General features: G+C 42.9%; 1 protein-coding gene across 1 annotated transcript in view; it reads right to left on the reverse strand.

Moving 5' to 3' along the window:
- The window catches only part of EPAS1 (endothelial PAS domain protein 1), a 179,767-nt gene extending 167,993 nt beyond the window's left edge, over positions 1-11,774 (reverse strand). The window contains exon 1 of the mRNA XM_077485078.1: positions 11,677-11,774. Within this exon, the coding sequence (XP_077341204.1) occupies positions 11,677-11,774 (98 nt within the window). The remainder of the gene's footprint in view (positions 1-11,676) is intronic.
- Positions 11,775-16,482: the final 4,708 nt, after the last annotated feature.

The following is a 16,482-nucleotide window of genomic DNA, read 5'->3' on the forward strand; positions in this document are numbered from 1 at the left end:
AGGAGGGGTTTTCCCAGCTAACCACACCCTCCTGCCTGCATGCTTGAGCTAAAGGCAGATGGGTTCCAGAAAGTAAATGCTACATGAATCATTTTCCCTCACTCAAGATGGCCACAGCTAAAAAAAGAAGTTGATTTCTCAACAAAATAAAACATGGAGACATGGATGGATGGGCAAGTTTGCTTTGCATATTAAAAATGAATTCAATTGTGTTTTTGGTTTGTGGTGCTAAGATACAATGAAGATCCAACTTAAGCGTTAATTCAGTCCATTGGCCAGAATAATAATTTATTCTGGCCACTGAAATTAACACTCAAGTAATAAAACATGCCTAGCGTTAACATGTGTTTATACACGTCAAGCATTTTTTTCTGCCTCTAAACACCTATGTGTGCATGGATATATAGGTCAACATGCAGGGGCATTTAGAGTCTAAACCCCCCCCCCCCCAAAAAAAAACTCCAGATGCTCCTAAAAGCAGCATTTTTAACACTCAGTGTACATGAGGCCTATAGGGCAAATTATAGTTTACCGTTTCTGTGAATTGTATTAAGACACGTACGTTAATGCACATTGCGTCACACATTAGTCACGCACGTTACTGCAACACACCATAGGAGAAAAGTGTGATTTGGACCTTAAAATGTATAGAATCGATTACAGGGTCATTGTTACTTATCCAGCCTGGTTTGAAGACATGCTATAAAGCCAGGACGTGGGCCTTGTTCACATGGGCTTCAGCTTACATGAGAGTATGACTATGATATTAACCTCCCTGGTGGTATGATTCATTCTGGTTTTAGGTGCTGAAAGCGGTACAATTATTTTGCATGGAAATTTGGCATTTTATATTGTAGTCCTGTAATTCTTAGGAATAACTCTCTTAAATCTGTTCAAACCAGAGTCTAGCAGACATCCCGGGTATGATAAAGTTTATAATATAAGAAATAATAATAAAAATTATTCAATAATGTAATCAAATCCAAAAACACTGAAAAAGGGACACTTTTTGGTTGCTATGGACAATCTCCAAATTCCAGGCAGAAAAAACAGTATTTATAATATAAAAGTGCATGCAGGGCACTGCACAGACCACTAGGGACAAAGGGGGGAATTTTTTTTACAGTACTGTAATTTGTAAGATTACAGTACTGTGTGTGTTTTTACTTTTTTGAATTTGGCACTGATCTCCGCTCCCGTGCGCCGTAACGTCGCAGGGAACGGAGTTTGAGGGAATTCGGGCACTGTGTGAATCGAGCGAAGGACAGCTCGATCACACAGCGCGGAGGACATCGCTGGATCCAGGGGACAAGGCAAGTAACTTCTCCGTGTCCTCCCTGTATCCAGCGATGCGATCCTGAGTCTGGCACGGCGTTACCGCTCGTGGAACTAAAATCCCAACCCGAGCCAGACTCGGGATCACCGCTAGGGAGGTTAAATATGGCTTGTTCCGCGCTATACCAATAATCCTACCCTTCCAGCTAATGACTACACTATGCAGAATTGGAGTTAAATTGGCCATGGCAGTCATTTTATTAACCAAAAAAAAAAATAATCCAATAATTAACATCAAAACATAAACATACAGTTTATTAAAGAAAGAAACCCATGGTCCCAATAGCAAAAAAACAAAACCGTACCTGATAGTCACTTCTAAGGCCTCCAGCTGCAAAACCACCAATTCAGAGACGACATGCAGGTACACATACACCGACTGGGAGCCATACCTCAGACGGGTCCTTACACCATACCTTTTTTGTGCCCATATCACCTAAAAAGGACCTTGCTGCCCACCTAGTGCCACAACCGGCCCACCAAATGCAGTGTGAGAGGGTGGGCAGTTGTTTCACATTCTTCTTCCTACCCACTGGAGACCATCACCTTTTCCATCCCCTAATCATGTCCCCCAAAGCTCCACCCAGCCCTCATATCATATTTTGAACAGCCCTATATAATGCACCTGAAAATGCCCAGCCCTCCATTTATTGCCTTGGGGTTCTACTCCGGGCCTCTCTCTGTGATCAACAAGTGCTAGCAAAAGATTTGGAAGGCTGAAGCAGCTTTGAGACTGTGCACACGAGGGCAATAGGCCATACAACATAATGTATGGGCATATCTCCATACCTATAAAACCAGACCTCCCAACATTTTGAGATGGGAATGAGGGACATCTACTAACAAACGTATGTAGGCTTAGGACACGTCCCCCTGCCACACCCTCCTAAAGGAGAATTAACCAAAAAAAACAAAAAACAAATGGAGCGATTTAGAAAATCGGATGAAATTTTAGCACTGGGAAACACTTTTTGAAAGATAAAAAGTGCATTTTATTTACAACGATATAGATCAGACCAAAATAAAGGACAAATGAGGGACATTGCTCCAAATCAGGGACAGTCCCTCAAAATCAGGGACAGTTGGGAGCTATGATGAAACACCTATGTAGCATACAGCTGCCTATAGCAAAAATAAATAAATAAAAGACCTGCATTTCTAGCATTGTAACTTTTTTTTAAATTTTTTTATGGATCTGGACACGGGTGATCCATGATTCCGCAATGTGTTCGGAACCGTAAAAAAAAAAAATATCAAACACATTGGGGTTGATTTACTAAAGGCAAACACACTGTGCTCTCTGCAAGGGCAGTTGCTTCAGAGCTTAGTAAATGAGGGGAAGCTCCACTGACTTCCATCATCCCAACATGTCATTCTAAAGTGAAGTTTTACCTCATTTACTAAGCTCTGCATCACGGATCACAGTAAATGGCTGCTGATATCGGCCATTTGCCATGTGATCTCTCCATCAAATGACGGAGCATCACATGTAAACAAACCAAACCGGCGTCATGTCATGACGCCGGTTCCTCCCTCCCCTCTCTGTACCGATCAGTACAGTCTGAGAGGAGAGGGGAGAGATCGTTTGCAGCGCTGTGGGCACTACAGATCCAGCCCACAGCGCTTCTCAGTACCCATACTCTGCCAATACTCTTGTCAAATTTTAACAGAAAGAAAATTTGGTTAAAAAAAAAATGTCTTTTTTGATTTATAGCGCAAAAAATAAAAACCCCAAAGCTTCATTTGTGTGGAAAAAAAAAAGGACAAAAATTTCATATGGGTACAGTTTTGCATGACTGAGTAATTGTCATTCAAAGTGTGAGAGCACCAAAAGCTAAAAATTGGTCTGGTTAGGAAGGGGGTTTAAGTGCCCAGTGGTCAAGTGGTTAATGAATAGGATGCATTAAGGTGAAAAAACACGAGGGTTTACTCTCAATCTTTCTGCCAGCAACATCCTACGTATAAACATCAGTAAATCATTAAGTCGGAGTATAAGAGGCCTACAAGAGACCTGAAGTACGTTTACCTAAAATCCCACCATTCAGATGACATCACTTCCTGTACCGTGACCAGCAACTACATACTCTAACCAAGACTGAGTTCTCACACAGAGACATAGAAAACCCATCTTGTTTCCATGCACGGCCCTGTAAAGTCTTATAACAAACACCCCCCAAACTGTAACCAGAAGGTTTCCAGTGTAAATTCTAAGGCCGTACATCGGTAAACAAGCCGGTCTTATCTGGGACCGAGGTGAATGTGAAAATTCCACAGACCTGAGTGAATGTAGCCAAAACAAGCGTGCCCGCTCTTGTTGTCAAGATGCTGTTTTTTAAACTTTATAGGCTTCGGTGGGGCAATGTCTTTTTTTTCTAAGTTTCCTGCTCCGGTAGATATTTCAGAGCAAGTTTTTTCTTGATGGAACAGAACTGCAAACAATGAGAAGGAGCCAGTAGGCCTTAGGCCTCTGTGAAGAGGAGAGACTGGCACTATGGTTCACGTGGCACAGCACGCTGGTTTTAAGTACTGAAGGCGAGAACAGTTTTTTTTAGCTATGAATAGCTAATAGCGGAAGTATTAAAATTATATATATATATATATATATATATATATATATATATATATATATATATATATATATATATATATATATATATATATATATATATATATATATATATATATATATATTTTTTTTTTTTTTTTTGCTATGTCCCAGCTTGGCAGCTTCATCCTCTCCATTTTTCCTAGAAAAAGTAAAGGCAAATCCAACATTTTAGGCCCCATTCAAACAGGTAGATAGCTTGAACCCAGCCTTAGAGAAAAGATTTTCCCTCCCTTAGAACAGATTTCTTCTTTATTTTGTAAAACCAGGACGGGAAGTGATGGCTAAATCTCCTTAAAGGGATAGTTCACCTTTACCCAAAACTGCCTATGTAGATAAGAGGCATCTGTAGATAAAAAAACTGTGCAGCTCTGACTAAATTTGAATTAAGCCCTTGCTATAGATGTAGACCAGTGATGGCGAACCTTGGCACCCCAGATGTTTTGGAACTACATTTCCCACGATGCTCAACTACACTGCAGAGAGAATGAGCATCATGTAGTTCCAAATGTAGAAATGTAGTTCCAAAACATCTGGGGTGCCAAGGTTCGCCATCACTGATGTAGGCCATTTACATACCTTATGAAGCCTGACTGTACTCCCAGGATGTTGTCAAGTGAGGCCTAGTCATCACTGCTCACCTCCATCATCACAGGAGTGAGCTCTTTCTCTGATTAAAACCCCTCACATGCTTTACTCTCCCCCGATGCAGTAGCTCGGAACTCAGCATTTGATAGCCGACTCCTATTATGGTCGAGGTGAGCAGTGATGACTAGGCCTCGCTTGGCAATGTCCTGGGAGTATTCCAGTCAGGCTGTGTCTGTAAAAAAACAATTTTTAATATTATTATTTTAAGCCTATGGAAAACAGGTGTGAGCAGGCACAATTGTTTTCTATGTGCCTTGTGTTCACACCACAACTCAGACAACACAAATCTAAATGCCCAGCGCACACCACAACGCAGCACAGTGTTGTGTGAAAAAAATGCCTTCAGATTTACCAAAACCATGTAAGGGCCTGGCCTGATTGCATACACACTGAAACTCCTAAGGTTTGGCCTCATATTATATGGTTTTGGTAAATCTGAAGGAAAAAAATCAGCAGAAAATCTGATAGTGTGTATGGTGCTTTAGAGTTTAAGTAGCCTTATGCCGCGTACACACAATCGGAAATTCGGCCAGCAAAAAAACGATGAGAGCTTTTTAGCAGAAAATGTGACCGTGTGTATGCTCCATCGGAATTTTGCTGGCCGAATTCCCTCCAGCAAAAATTTGAGAGCATGTTCTGAATTTTTCAGATGGAAATACTTTCTATCGGAAATTCCGATCGTCTGTGGCAATTCCAATGTGCAAAATTCCGACGCATGCTCGGAAACAATTTGACGCAAGCTCGGAAGCATTGAACTTAATTTTTGCGGCACGTTGTAGTGTTGTACGTCACCGCGTTCTTGATGGTCGGAATTTGGTGTGATCGTGTGTCAACACAAGCTTGATAGGAATTCCGGAGGAAAACCATCAGAGCTTTTTCTGACCATAATTCCGATCATGTGTATGCTGCATAAGTGTTCTTTCACAATTAAGAATATGCAGTAGCACATTTCAGTTACTGGCACCTTAAAAATCCCAGCTCTCCATGTGAGCAGTGGCGACCCATCCATTAGGGGCACACGGATGCCACCCCCCGGTGGGGTTTTCTTTTTTGAAGCACGTTATTAGAGTCAGAGGCTCTAATAGGCTTCAAAAAAGGATGGGCTTGTTACACTGATCCTCCTCCTGGCCAATTAGGAAGCGGGTCCTGATCTGATTGGCTTAAAGGACAAGCAATCCTATTGGAGGCCTCCATCCACTTCATTTGTGTTTAGGCTGAAAAAAAAAAAAAAAAAAAGAAAATACCCATCTATGGCCAGGTTAAGAGTTCTACTATAGGAAAACAGGCCAATCTCAAAGCGAGTGGCGTTGGTGGTCAGTGAAGATGTATAGGCCTCAGCGCCTCCACTGCCAGGCCTCTACCACCATCATATCTGAGCATTAGATACATTTCTAAGTTTTGTAGGGCCCATTCACACTAGTGGCAGTTGAGGCATACTGTTAGCACCCCCCCCCCCCCCAACTGCTACCACCTTTAGCCGAAGTGGCAGTGGCCATGGGGGTGTGCACATGCCACGGCAGGAATTAAACCCCGCTGCGTTCAGCGCACACAGTTGCAGTACACTAGTGACACAGTCAGCTGCATCCCGGATTGGACATCTGTCCCTAACCAAAGCTAACCAAGCGGTGCGCAGCTACACGTGAACAGCAGTGGATGCTCTCAGCACACCAGTTCAGCGGGGTGCTATGAGAACAACCCACTTAGTCCCAGTGCAAAGAAAGAACTATTTGAAATAATTGTATTAAAATAATGCAAAAACAGTTCACAAATAACCTGGTGGGAAGCCCAACTGGGAGGACTCACAGTTTGAACAGTGTATAGAGAGCAGAATGCAGTCAAACTACCGGTGTTTGTAGAGAGGGAAAGAATGCAGCCTGGCCATCTTGTGCCCGAACAGGTAGGTTTCCAGAGAAATTGCAAGCCCTACACTTTCCATCCTTGTCAGGAACATTTCCCTGTTGCTATTTCTTTCCCTACTCTACCAACTCGCAAATATGCACCAAACCTGCAAGGCAGGGCTTTAAAACGGCTCTGCCTGACCTAAGATGGCCACCAGAGTCACATGAGGTGGGCAGCACTTAATGGAATAACTATAGAGGAAACTATAGAGGAACCATGTTCCTCCTAAATTTCTCCCCAACTGCAGTGTCGCTGCAGGATAGTGCCATCAGCAGTGGAGAAAGTAGGCTACACCTGCCTGCAAGCGTCCGCTGCTGATCTTACAACCTGGTCATTCCAGCAGCAAGAATCCACAGATGGATGGTGCCATAACTGATCACATGTGCAGGGCACATGGCAGCTGCAGATCAGAGACCAAGATGGCAGCTTCCTTGGCTGAAAAGGACAGGAAGGTTTAGTTCCACTTTAATGTTTCTATTTTTGCCAGGAGAGATGTGCACCTTCAATTTAATAGCTAGGCCCAAAAGAAATACAATTGTGACCCATGGAAGGTAGAACAAGACCTAGGGAACAATATGGAAAGAAATTTCTTGTTCACTTTAAATGCACAATCATGTGCAGATCAAATAAATACACAGGAATTTGCTTTTTGAACGATTGGATAATTCATGTGAAGATTTACACAATTTATTGAAAATCCTCAACTCTTTTAAGGCCAGTTCACCCCATAGAAATGCAGTCTGTATGAGTTCCAGATGCTTTTCTGCATGCGCGTTTTGACGTGTTTTTAATGCATTTTTGGTGTGTTTTTGATGCAGTCCAGTGCATTTATTCTCCCTCTTTCTTAACCTTAAATAAGGACGTGTGTTCTAGTGCCTTTAGGTGCATTCCGGTACATTCCAGTGCGTATTTGATGCTTTTTACAGCGTTCCAATACAGTCCAGTGCAGGAAAAATTGAGCATGTTCTACTTTTTTTCTGGAACGCACTGGAATTGCAAGCACTGGTGTGAACTAGGTCATTAAATACCATATAATCTACTTTCCATGCAATTTTGATGCAGAAAATAAAACAACGCACTGGACTGCATGGGTTGTGAACGAGTAAATCAATCAATCAATCATACTCAATAAATGAGTACAGCACACTGTGCCAACCAATCCTTTTTTAGTTTAATAAAGCAGTTTAACAAAAACTGAATTAGGATTGGCTGCTACGTGTTATCTGACTTTGCACATTGCTCTTTGCTTCACATGGGGAATTTTGATGAGGTCGGCACTCTTTACATTAAGATCTCTAATAGCCTCTGCATTCACTAACATGCTGCTACAGAGAAACCCTGATGCGCTGCATTTGACACAATGCATTAACTCGCTCCGATTTAATCCCGAAAGTTACACACGCAATTAAAACACTCGACTGTTTCTAGACGCTACACAGGGGACTCCCAAAACATTCAGTGATTCAAAATGCTGACTTTACACATTCACCGATGCAGGAAGGGTCAAGACTGGGGCACCTCTTTGACAGAAGTTCAGACAGAAAAATTCAACTAAAGCAACTTTGCTTCTTGTCAGACAAGCCGTCTGATCGGACTCTATAGAAAGCAGAATTGCACATTTTGCTGTGTCATGTCATGTAATGAGCCAGCACAATGAAATAAAAATCACATGATCAGCTTTATATACCCAAGAATCCCTAAAACTCTTACAGCCCAAGCCAAGAATTAGACGACGGTGGCTGGACAGTGCAGCAAAAAAAAAAAATGAAATAATAAGTCAGAGAAAAAAGAAACGCGCTCTCGTCTATTATACCATAAAACCATAAGCAGTAATAAAGTTTATGGGAGTCTACGAAGATTAAAAAAAAAAAAGCACAAGTGTTAATTTAGCACGTTAGAGAATTTCCTCTCTATTTCCAAGAAGTCAAAAAATATATCAACTATCATAAAAAATTAGCTTTTTAAGAAAAACACTGATTAGCATTCTCGTTTGTTTTTTTCTCCCCAGTTAAAGCGGAGTTCTACCCAAAAGTTACCTGTCTCAGTGGAAGGAATAGGGATTCATTGTTGGTCTCAATGCACCAACATGCGCAAAGCACGCTGCGTTCTCCTACTGGCCCGACAGTAAGGGGAGGAGGAGGGGGCCAGACTTCTGATGTACCTCGCCACGGCGAGGCCTGATACAAGCGGATACAGGGTACCTGTCAAAAACAGATACCCGCTCCCCCCTCCCCCCTGAAAGATCTCAAATGTGGCACCAGAGAGGGGGAGCGAGTACCTGTTTTTGACAGATACACTGTCAGAAGTCCGGCCCCCTCCTCCTCCCCTTACTGTCGGGCTAGTAGGAGAGTGCAGCTTGCTTTGCGCATGTTGGTGCATTGACACCAACAATGAAGAGCTAGTCCTTCCACTGATACCAACAATGTGGCACAATTCCTTCCACTGACACCAACAATGGGGCACTATTCCTTCCACTGTCAACAACGTAACACTATTCCTGCCACTGACCAAAAATGGGGCACCATGTCTTGCACTGATACCAACAATGGGGCACTATTCCTTCCACTGACAACAATGGGGCATTATTTCTTGCCCTGACACCAGCAATGAAGCACTATTCCTTCCACTGACACCAACAATGTGGCGCAATTCCTTCCACTGACACCAAGAATGGGGCACTATTCCTTTCACTGGCACCAACAATGGGGTACTATTCCTTCCACCGACACCAACAGTGGGGCACTATTCCTCCAACTGACACCAACAACTGGGGACTATTCCATGCACTGACACCAATGCTGGGGTATAATTCTAAAGGACAATAAACTGGCCCTTCGATTAGAAAACTTGGAGACCCCTGGTTTAGCAAATACAACAGATCACATACTGTTGGCTATGTTCTAAATCAGGAGTCTCCAAACTTTCTAAGCAAAGGGCCAGTTTACTGTCCTTAGTGCTTTACAAGGGCCAGACTGTGGCCCATAAGAGTAAACAATGCCTGATCATTGGTATTTAAGGGTAGGAATAGTGTCCCATTGTTGGTGTCAGTGGAAGGAATAGTGCTTCATTGCTGGTATCAGGGCAAGAATTAATGCCCCATTGTTGTCAGTGGAAGGAATAGTGCCCCATTATTGGAGTCGATGTGAGAAATCGTGCACCATCATTGGCAACAATGGGAGGAATAGTTCGACATCATGGGTGTCAGTGGAAGTAATAATGTCCCATCACTGGTGTCAGTGAGAGGAATAGAGCACCATTGCCGGTGTCATTGGCAGGAACTATGCCCCACTGTTGTGGTCAGTGGGGGGAATAATGCCCCAAGGGCCAGGTAAAAGCAAGCGAAGGGTCACATCCAGGCCCCAGGCCATACGTTTGGAGACCATTGCTCTAAATGTTAGTGAATGTTTCCAAATGTAATAATCAAATGTTACCTTTATATTTCAAATCAGTTAATTAGATTCATTTGCTAAAGAGTTACAAATTAATATGTCAAAAAAAAGGGCTCATTCGCCCCTCTGAAAAATAGTTTCATAGTGTTTAAAGCCGATCACAGGCATTCAGGAGGAGATACTGCCTCTACAACCAGCATAGCCACGTTTGGCATGTTTTTGTGGCACAGGCCATTGACTTCAGTAGATGAGTTTGACAGTTTGAGGGGTGGTGTCGCCTGTCAAACTCAACATGTCGAGTTAAAATTGCAACACAGTCACAGCAATGTAAACATCCGTCTGTAGGAAGGTGGTCCGTGGGCAGTGAAAATTAAGATAAACTGCATGTTCTTACCACCCCCTGGCCATTCATGTGACCACAAAATTCACGCTTTACTCAAGTGCATAATGTTGTCATAATTTCTTTAGAAACAGAAAATTACAACCAATGTTACATTTAAAATCAAAAAGTGCATGCTTACTATTGTAACATCTTGAAATTTCAGTTCCGACCAGCAGTACCTAAACAAAACTGACTTTGGTCTAGAATTCCTTCAGAAAAATAGCCAAGCATTTCCTGACGTGTCCTCTGTAGCCTTCAGGCTGTACATCTGCAGTGTAAGATCGTTGTAAGGGAGTAACTCCCACTAGGCGATCCTTACATGACCAAGCATGTTTGACCCTCAAAGTCCAGTTCGTTTGACCAGTGCGATTGCTCTGTACTGTGCTCTGACACAGTTAAGGGTATCGTGGTATGGCCCACTCTTGAGGAGGTGGGTTCTAGCACAGTTGGATTTGCACAGGGTATCTGTATAAGCAGGAGTGATGGCGAACCTTGGCACTCCAGATGTTTTGGAACTACATTTCCCATGATGCTCAACTACACTGCAGAGGGCATGAGCATCATGGGAAATGTAGTTCCAAAACATCTGGGGTGCCATCACTGGCTAGTCCATCTTTATGTAGAGCAACCATTCTTTTTTTTCAGATCCTCAGAGAGTTCTTTGCCATCGATACCACCAAATTTAACACAACTTTTCCCCGTTCACATCTGAGACCTTGTAACATGACACCGGGGAGGGAAAATGGCTAAACAGGCCCAATTCCGACATTTTCACTTAGGGGTGTACTCACTTTTGTTGCCAGCGGTTTAGACATTAATGGTTGTGTGTTAAGTTATTTTTAGGGGACAGCAAATTTACACTGTTATACAAGCTGTACACTCACTACTTTACATTGTAGGAAAGTGTCATTTCTTCAGAGTTGTCACATGAAAAGATATAATAATAACAGATTTACAAAAATGTGAGGGGTGTACTCACTTTTGTGAGATACTGTATGTGTGTGTCTGTGTAAATCCAGGAAGTAAACAGGCAGCAGCCTCGGCTGCCCACAGTTAAAATGGATGCAGCCAGACTCAGTGGAGTGAGATTTCTTCAGCATATTTGGCAAGTACAGAATCACAGTATATGTAAAATAATATACAAAGTGGTTGGAGGGAAGCTTCAGAATGGCAAACATGTTTTTATTACAGATGTGAGAAGACTGCAGTTCCTCTTTAAGATAGTGCTGCCTTTGATTGCTAGTCTCACAAGGTAGGAGTGAGATTTTGTGAGGTCACTGCTATGCTGTTCACTGTTCTTCCTGGAGAGCAAACTGTACCTGAGGACCTGCAGTACAAAGATAGCGCTGCTTTTGCACCACTCATTCTAGAGATCTGTGCCTTTTTTCACTTCTCCTGCTTCTTGATCATTACCTCACCAGTCATCGTGGGAAAATTTCTGACACGAGAAAGCAAAGTCTTGCTCCTCTACCAAGATGGCTGCCTCCACACAGAAACACAATGTGAAACAAGACATAGTAAGCCACTTATGGGGAAAATAGCATCTGAAAAGGACCCTACAGAACAACTACAGGCAATAGTGACTAGTGTTTTGCCTTCTGTTTTTTTTGGCACAGCTTCTACAGCTTAGGTCCTCTTTAAAACCACAAGGCTAAGTTCACACTGGCATTAAAAGCAGGCCTTTGAAATGCGTATCAAATGCCTATGCATAAGATACAATAGACAGCACATAGTGCTGTTCACACTAAGCGTTAGCGTTGTGTCGCTTCAAAATTAAAGCCTCATGTCCATGCAAGTCTATAGTAATGCCTCCCAAAAGCTCTGGCAGGCAGTTGCGGGGCGTTAATATTAGTTAATTTACTGTAATGGAATAAGCCTTTGTGGAGCAGTTTTAACGCTTGTCAAATGTTTCAAAACTGCCCATAGGGCGTTTGGGGAGCATTTTTAACTCCCCATTAATGCTTGTGAAAAGTCTGTCTAAAGCCCATACTAAAGCTCATTAAAGCGAGCCTAACGCCCATACTAAAGCTATAGGAGCATTTGTTAAGCATTAGAAATGTAGTAATAATTAAATAAGTGTGAACAAGCCCTGGAGCACTCTAACTTATTCCCCAATGGTGTGCAGATAGCAACTGTCATAATAAACTCAGTACTTGCTTAGAATCCTCCCAGAGGTTGCAGGAGGGATTAAGATGCCAGATAAATTCAGGGAAGGCAGAGTAGGATGTCTGCTGTACTGCAGGGGTATTTAGATCATTTATATAATCAGATAATTGCTTTGGTACCCAATCCAGAGTAAACCCGCTGACGTTTTTTGTTTTTTCAGACCTGCAACGTAAAAAGGCATAATGAGCTAGTATGCACCGCATACTAGCTCATTATGAAATACTTACCTTAGTACGAGGCCCTGACATCTCACCCTATACACGCCGAGGGAGCTGACATGTTCCCTTGGCGTGTCTTCCGGGTATCGCGGCTCCGGCCACTCACAGCATGCGCGCAGGAGATTTCTTTCCGGCAGGGTGCAGCGTCTGCCGGGCTTTCAGCCGAGAATCCCCTGTGTGCATGCGCCACTGCAGTCAGCGGCTTATTGCAAAGGGCAATATCTCCTAAACCGTACAGGTTTAGGAGATTTTTTTTACCTACAGGTAAGCCTTATTATAGGTAAAAGTAATAAAAAAAAAAAAAAACACGACTTTTACAACCACTTTAATAATGAAACATGATAAACTGATATGGGCAACACCTCCACTGTTGCTCCCGTTTCAACAATCACCACCCTTGGTGGTGCAAACAACTCTCCAGAGGCATTTCTGTGGTGGTGGTCTGCAGGGTGAAATCAAAAGAGAAAAGTGGGGGCCCGAAAAAAAAAAAAAGCCTAGGGTGCCCACTGGAAAAAATAAGCAAAGAGGCTTCAGATATGAAAAAGGCACATTGTTACTCCATTTGGCAAGGTTGCAGTAACCCAACCTGGTAGAACATTCAACCTTGGTTGGTGGGCACAAGCGGAGAATACCTGTCTCTAGGCAGGAAAGAGCTGGTCAAATCTCAATGCCTTGGGGGTCTCAGTCCTAGATCCTCAGAAGTGGCTTCAGGGGATAACTTGTTGTTAAAGAGAAAGCAGAAAACCCATCAGTGGTTCGGGAACGGCAGAGGCGCCCACTGGAATGTGTATTATGACGTGTCTAGGAATGAATCAAAGTCGTCACATTTTACTAGCATTAAGTTAAAGTATTTCATTATTATGGTGTGTCTATGGACAAATCAGTCATCCTACTTTACAAACAAGTAAATTACTGTATTTATCGGTATAACACTCACATATATTTTAAGAGGGACGTTTCAGAAAAAAAATAAACTTTTAAATAAGGAACTTTGAAGCAAAATAAGGATCAGTGCCCATCTGTCGCCTCATCATTGTCATCAATGCAGCAACCTCACAAGTGCCATCAATGCAGCCTGATAAATGTCCATCTGCAGCTTCACCATTGCCATAAATGCAGCAGCCTCACCATTGCCATCAATGCAGCAGCCTCACCATTGCCATAAATGCAGCAGCCTCACCATTGCCATAAATGCAGCAGCCTCACCATTGCCATAAATGCAGCAGCCTCACCATTGCCATCAATGCAGCAGCCTCACCATTGCCATAAATACAGCAGCCTCACCATTGCCATAAATGCAGCAGCCTCACCATTGCCTTCAATGCAGCCTGATCGATGCCCATTTGCAGCCTAGAGGGGGCAGGGTGGGGGTGGGATGAATGCCAACAGATTTCATACAGTGAGAATGTCCTATGATAGACAGAACAGTGGTACAATGGCAGCACAGGAGAAGGGACTTCCTATTACAGAGGAGGCCAAGTAAACAGGAGATTCTCACTGTATGTAATCTGATGGCTTGTCCCGCCCCCCTCCCTGTCCCCTACGAGGTAGCTAAAATGTAAGTATTGGTGTATAACACGCACACGCTATTTTCACCCGAGTTTCATGGTGAAAAAGTGAGTGTTATACGCCAATAAATACAGTAATTTTATTTGCTTATCATTCACTCCATAATACACATTCCAACGGGTACCTCTGCCATTAAAAAACACCAACAGGTTTTCTACTTTTTCCCCAATTCCCAATTAAGCCACACAAAAAGATATTTCTTTCATAAAGATAAACATTTCCTACAAACAGTAAGGGGGGGATTTACTAAAACTGGAGCACACAGACTCTGGTGGTTGGTAGTAGGTTCAGGCTCCTGTCTCAGGTGGCACTCAACAGTAGCGGCAATGTAGGGAGAAAAGTCATGAGGAACAGGGTTCCTCTATAGTCTCCTGAGTCACTGGGGTAGTGATCAGATTGTATGCCGGCCGCCCATATGACTCTGGAGGCCATATTGGGCGTGGCAGAGTCTATATAAGAGCCTGGCCCCTGGGTTTGGCACACTCTATGCGAGTGGGTAGAGTAGGGAAAGATACCCCGTCTGTTTGGGATGGTACTAGCGGTAGGGAAAGGTTCCTGATAGGGAGAGAAAGCGTAGGGTCGCATCTCTCCGAATACCTTCCTGATTGGGCATGAGATGGCCAAGCCGAATTCTGTCCCCTCTCGACAGACGCTGTCAGTTCGGCTGGAACCTATTTCTTCACCCTCCTGGAACTGTGAATGTGCGTGGCTGGGTAGCTGTCCCACCAGGTTATTGTGAACTGTTGCTGCCTTACTTCAATATAAGTTTTCTATTGCAACTGGCTGTGTAAGTTATTACCGCCGCACCATGCTGCACCCCCACACACCTACAAGCTGTACATAGTGACCAATCAGCTTCTAACTAAACTTTTTCAATAAAACCTGGAAGCCGATTGGTTACTAATCGACAGCTGCACCAGATTCCGTGTGTGCCAGTTTTAGTAAATCTCCCCCTATGAGTCTATAAGTGCAGAAGTAAAGCAAACTGGAAAGGACAGCGAATGATACACGCAATCATGAGAGCTTCGCCCTGGTGCCTGGATATGCTTAGTGACTTTTTTTTTCCTATTGCATGTATGATTATAACTAATGTCCTATAGCAATAAATAATCGCAGCTTCCCTACCAGCTGGGTTATGTCACAGGCGAGTGTCAAAGGCCAGGGGCACCTGCGCTCTATCAATCTGACGACTCCATTAAAGGATCATTTTAAAATCAAACAGATTTAATTAAATATGTGTCCTGGGAAACACGCTGCCTCCACTTTTCTGCAAATGTAAATTAAACACTAAGCAGCTCCCCGTCATGAATCAAGGCAGTTTTGCGTCAATTAGCTTCCCAGAGCCATTAACCGGCGCTTCAAAAGTCACCGCGGTTCTTGTTAATGACATGATCACAGGTCACCCAGTTTGCAAAATGCAAAATGATGCTCAACAAATAAAGGCTGATAATTAAAGTAAATAAAGAATAAAACTGTCCCTAAGTCATAAAACAAATGAATGGAATAGGTTGACCACGAAATAATATTTATATAAACCACTTACAAGATAACTGAAAATGACAAACCACAATGTGCGGTAATATAAAGCAACCAATCAGAATCCATCTTTGGCTACATCCTATTGCTGTCTATTACAGTTATTAAAGTGGAAGTAAACCCATTGATCAAAACAGTCAAAAAAAAAAAAAAAAAAGAAGGCATGCCGGGAATGCTAACTGCACATTGGCTGTGCTCTCAGCCAAACTATCAAACCATCCAATGGCTGGTGTCATAACGAATCACATGTGCAGCACCATAGCAGTTGAAGATTAAACAGAGGCAAAGATGGCTGTTTCCTTGGCTGAAAACGATAGAGGAGTTTACTTCCACTTTAAGTCTTAATGGATACTACTGTATGAAGTGCACTTTGCAGATTATCATTGCTACTTGCACTGCACCATTTACACTTGTACAGCTCCAAAGTAGTGCGACTTTGGAGTGCAACTTTGGATGGGTGCAACTTGAATATGACTTGTCACTCTGCAAAGTTGGGTCTCCACTGTTGCACCACTGTCGCATGTAAAACATTCAGAATGCTAACCCCTCTAAATGGGACTTTTAAGAGCAATCACAACTTGAAAAGATGTGGTTGCCCATAAAAGTCCCACTTAGAGGGGTTGGCGTTCTGGGTTTCTAGATTGGAGATGTGGGACACCCACTTCTTTCGCTAGCAACACATTTTTCCTAAATCATGTAAAACATTTAGGTAGGACTTTCCTGCAACTTTTGAAG

Source organism: Lithobates pipiens, unplaced genomic scaffold (assembly GCF_037356315.1).
Source record: "Lithobates pipiens isolate NorthernLeopardFrog02 unplaced genomic scaffold, aLitPip1_a1.2 Scaffold_18, whole genome shotgun sequence".
NCBI lineage: Eukaryota > Metazoa > Chordata > Amphibia > Anura > Ranidae > Lithobates > Lithobates pipiens.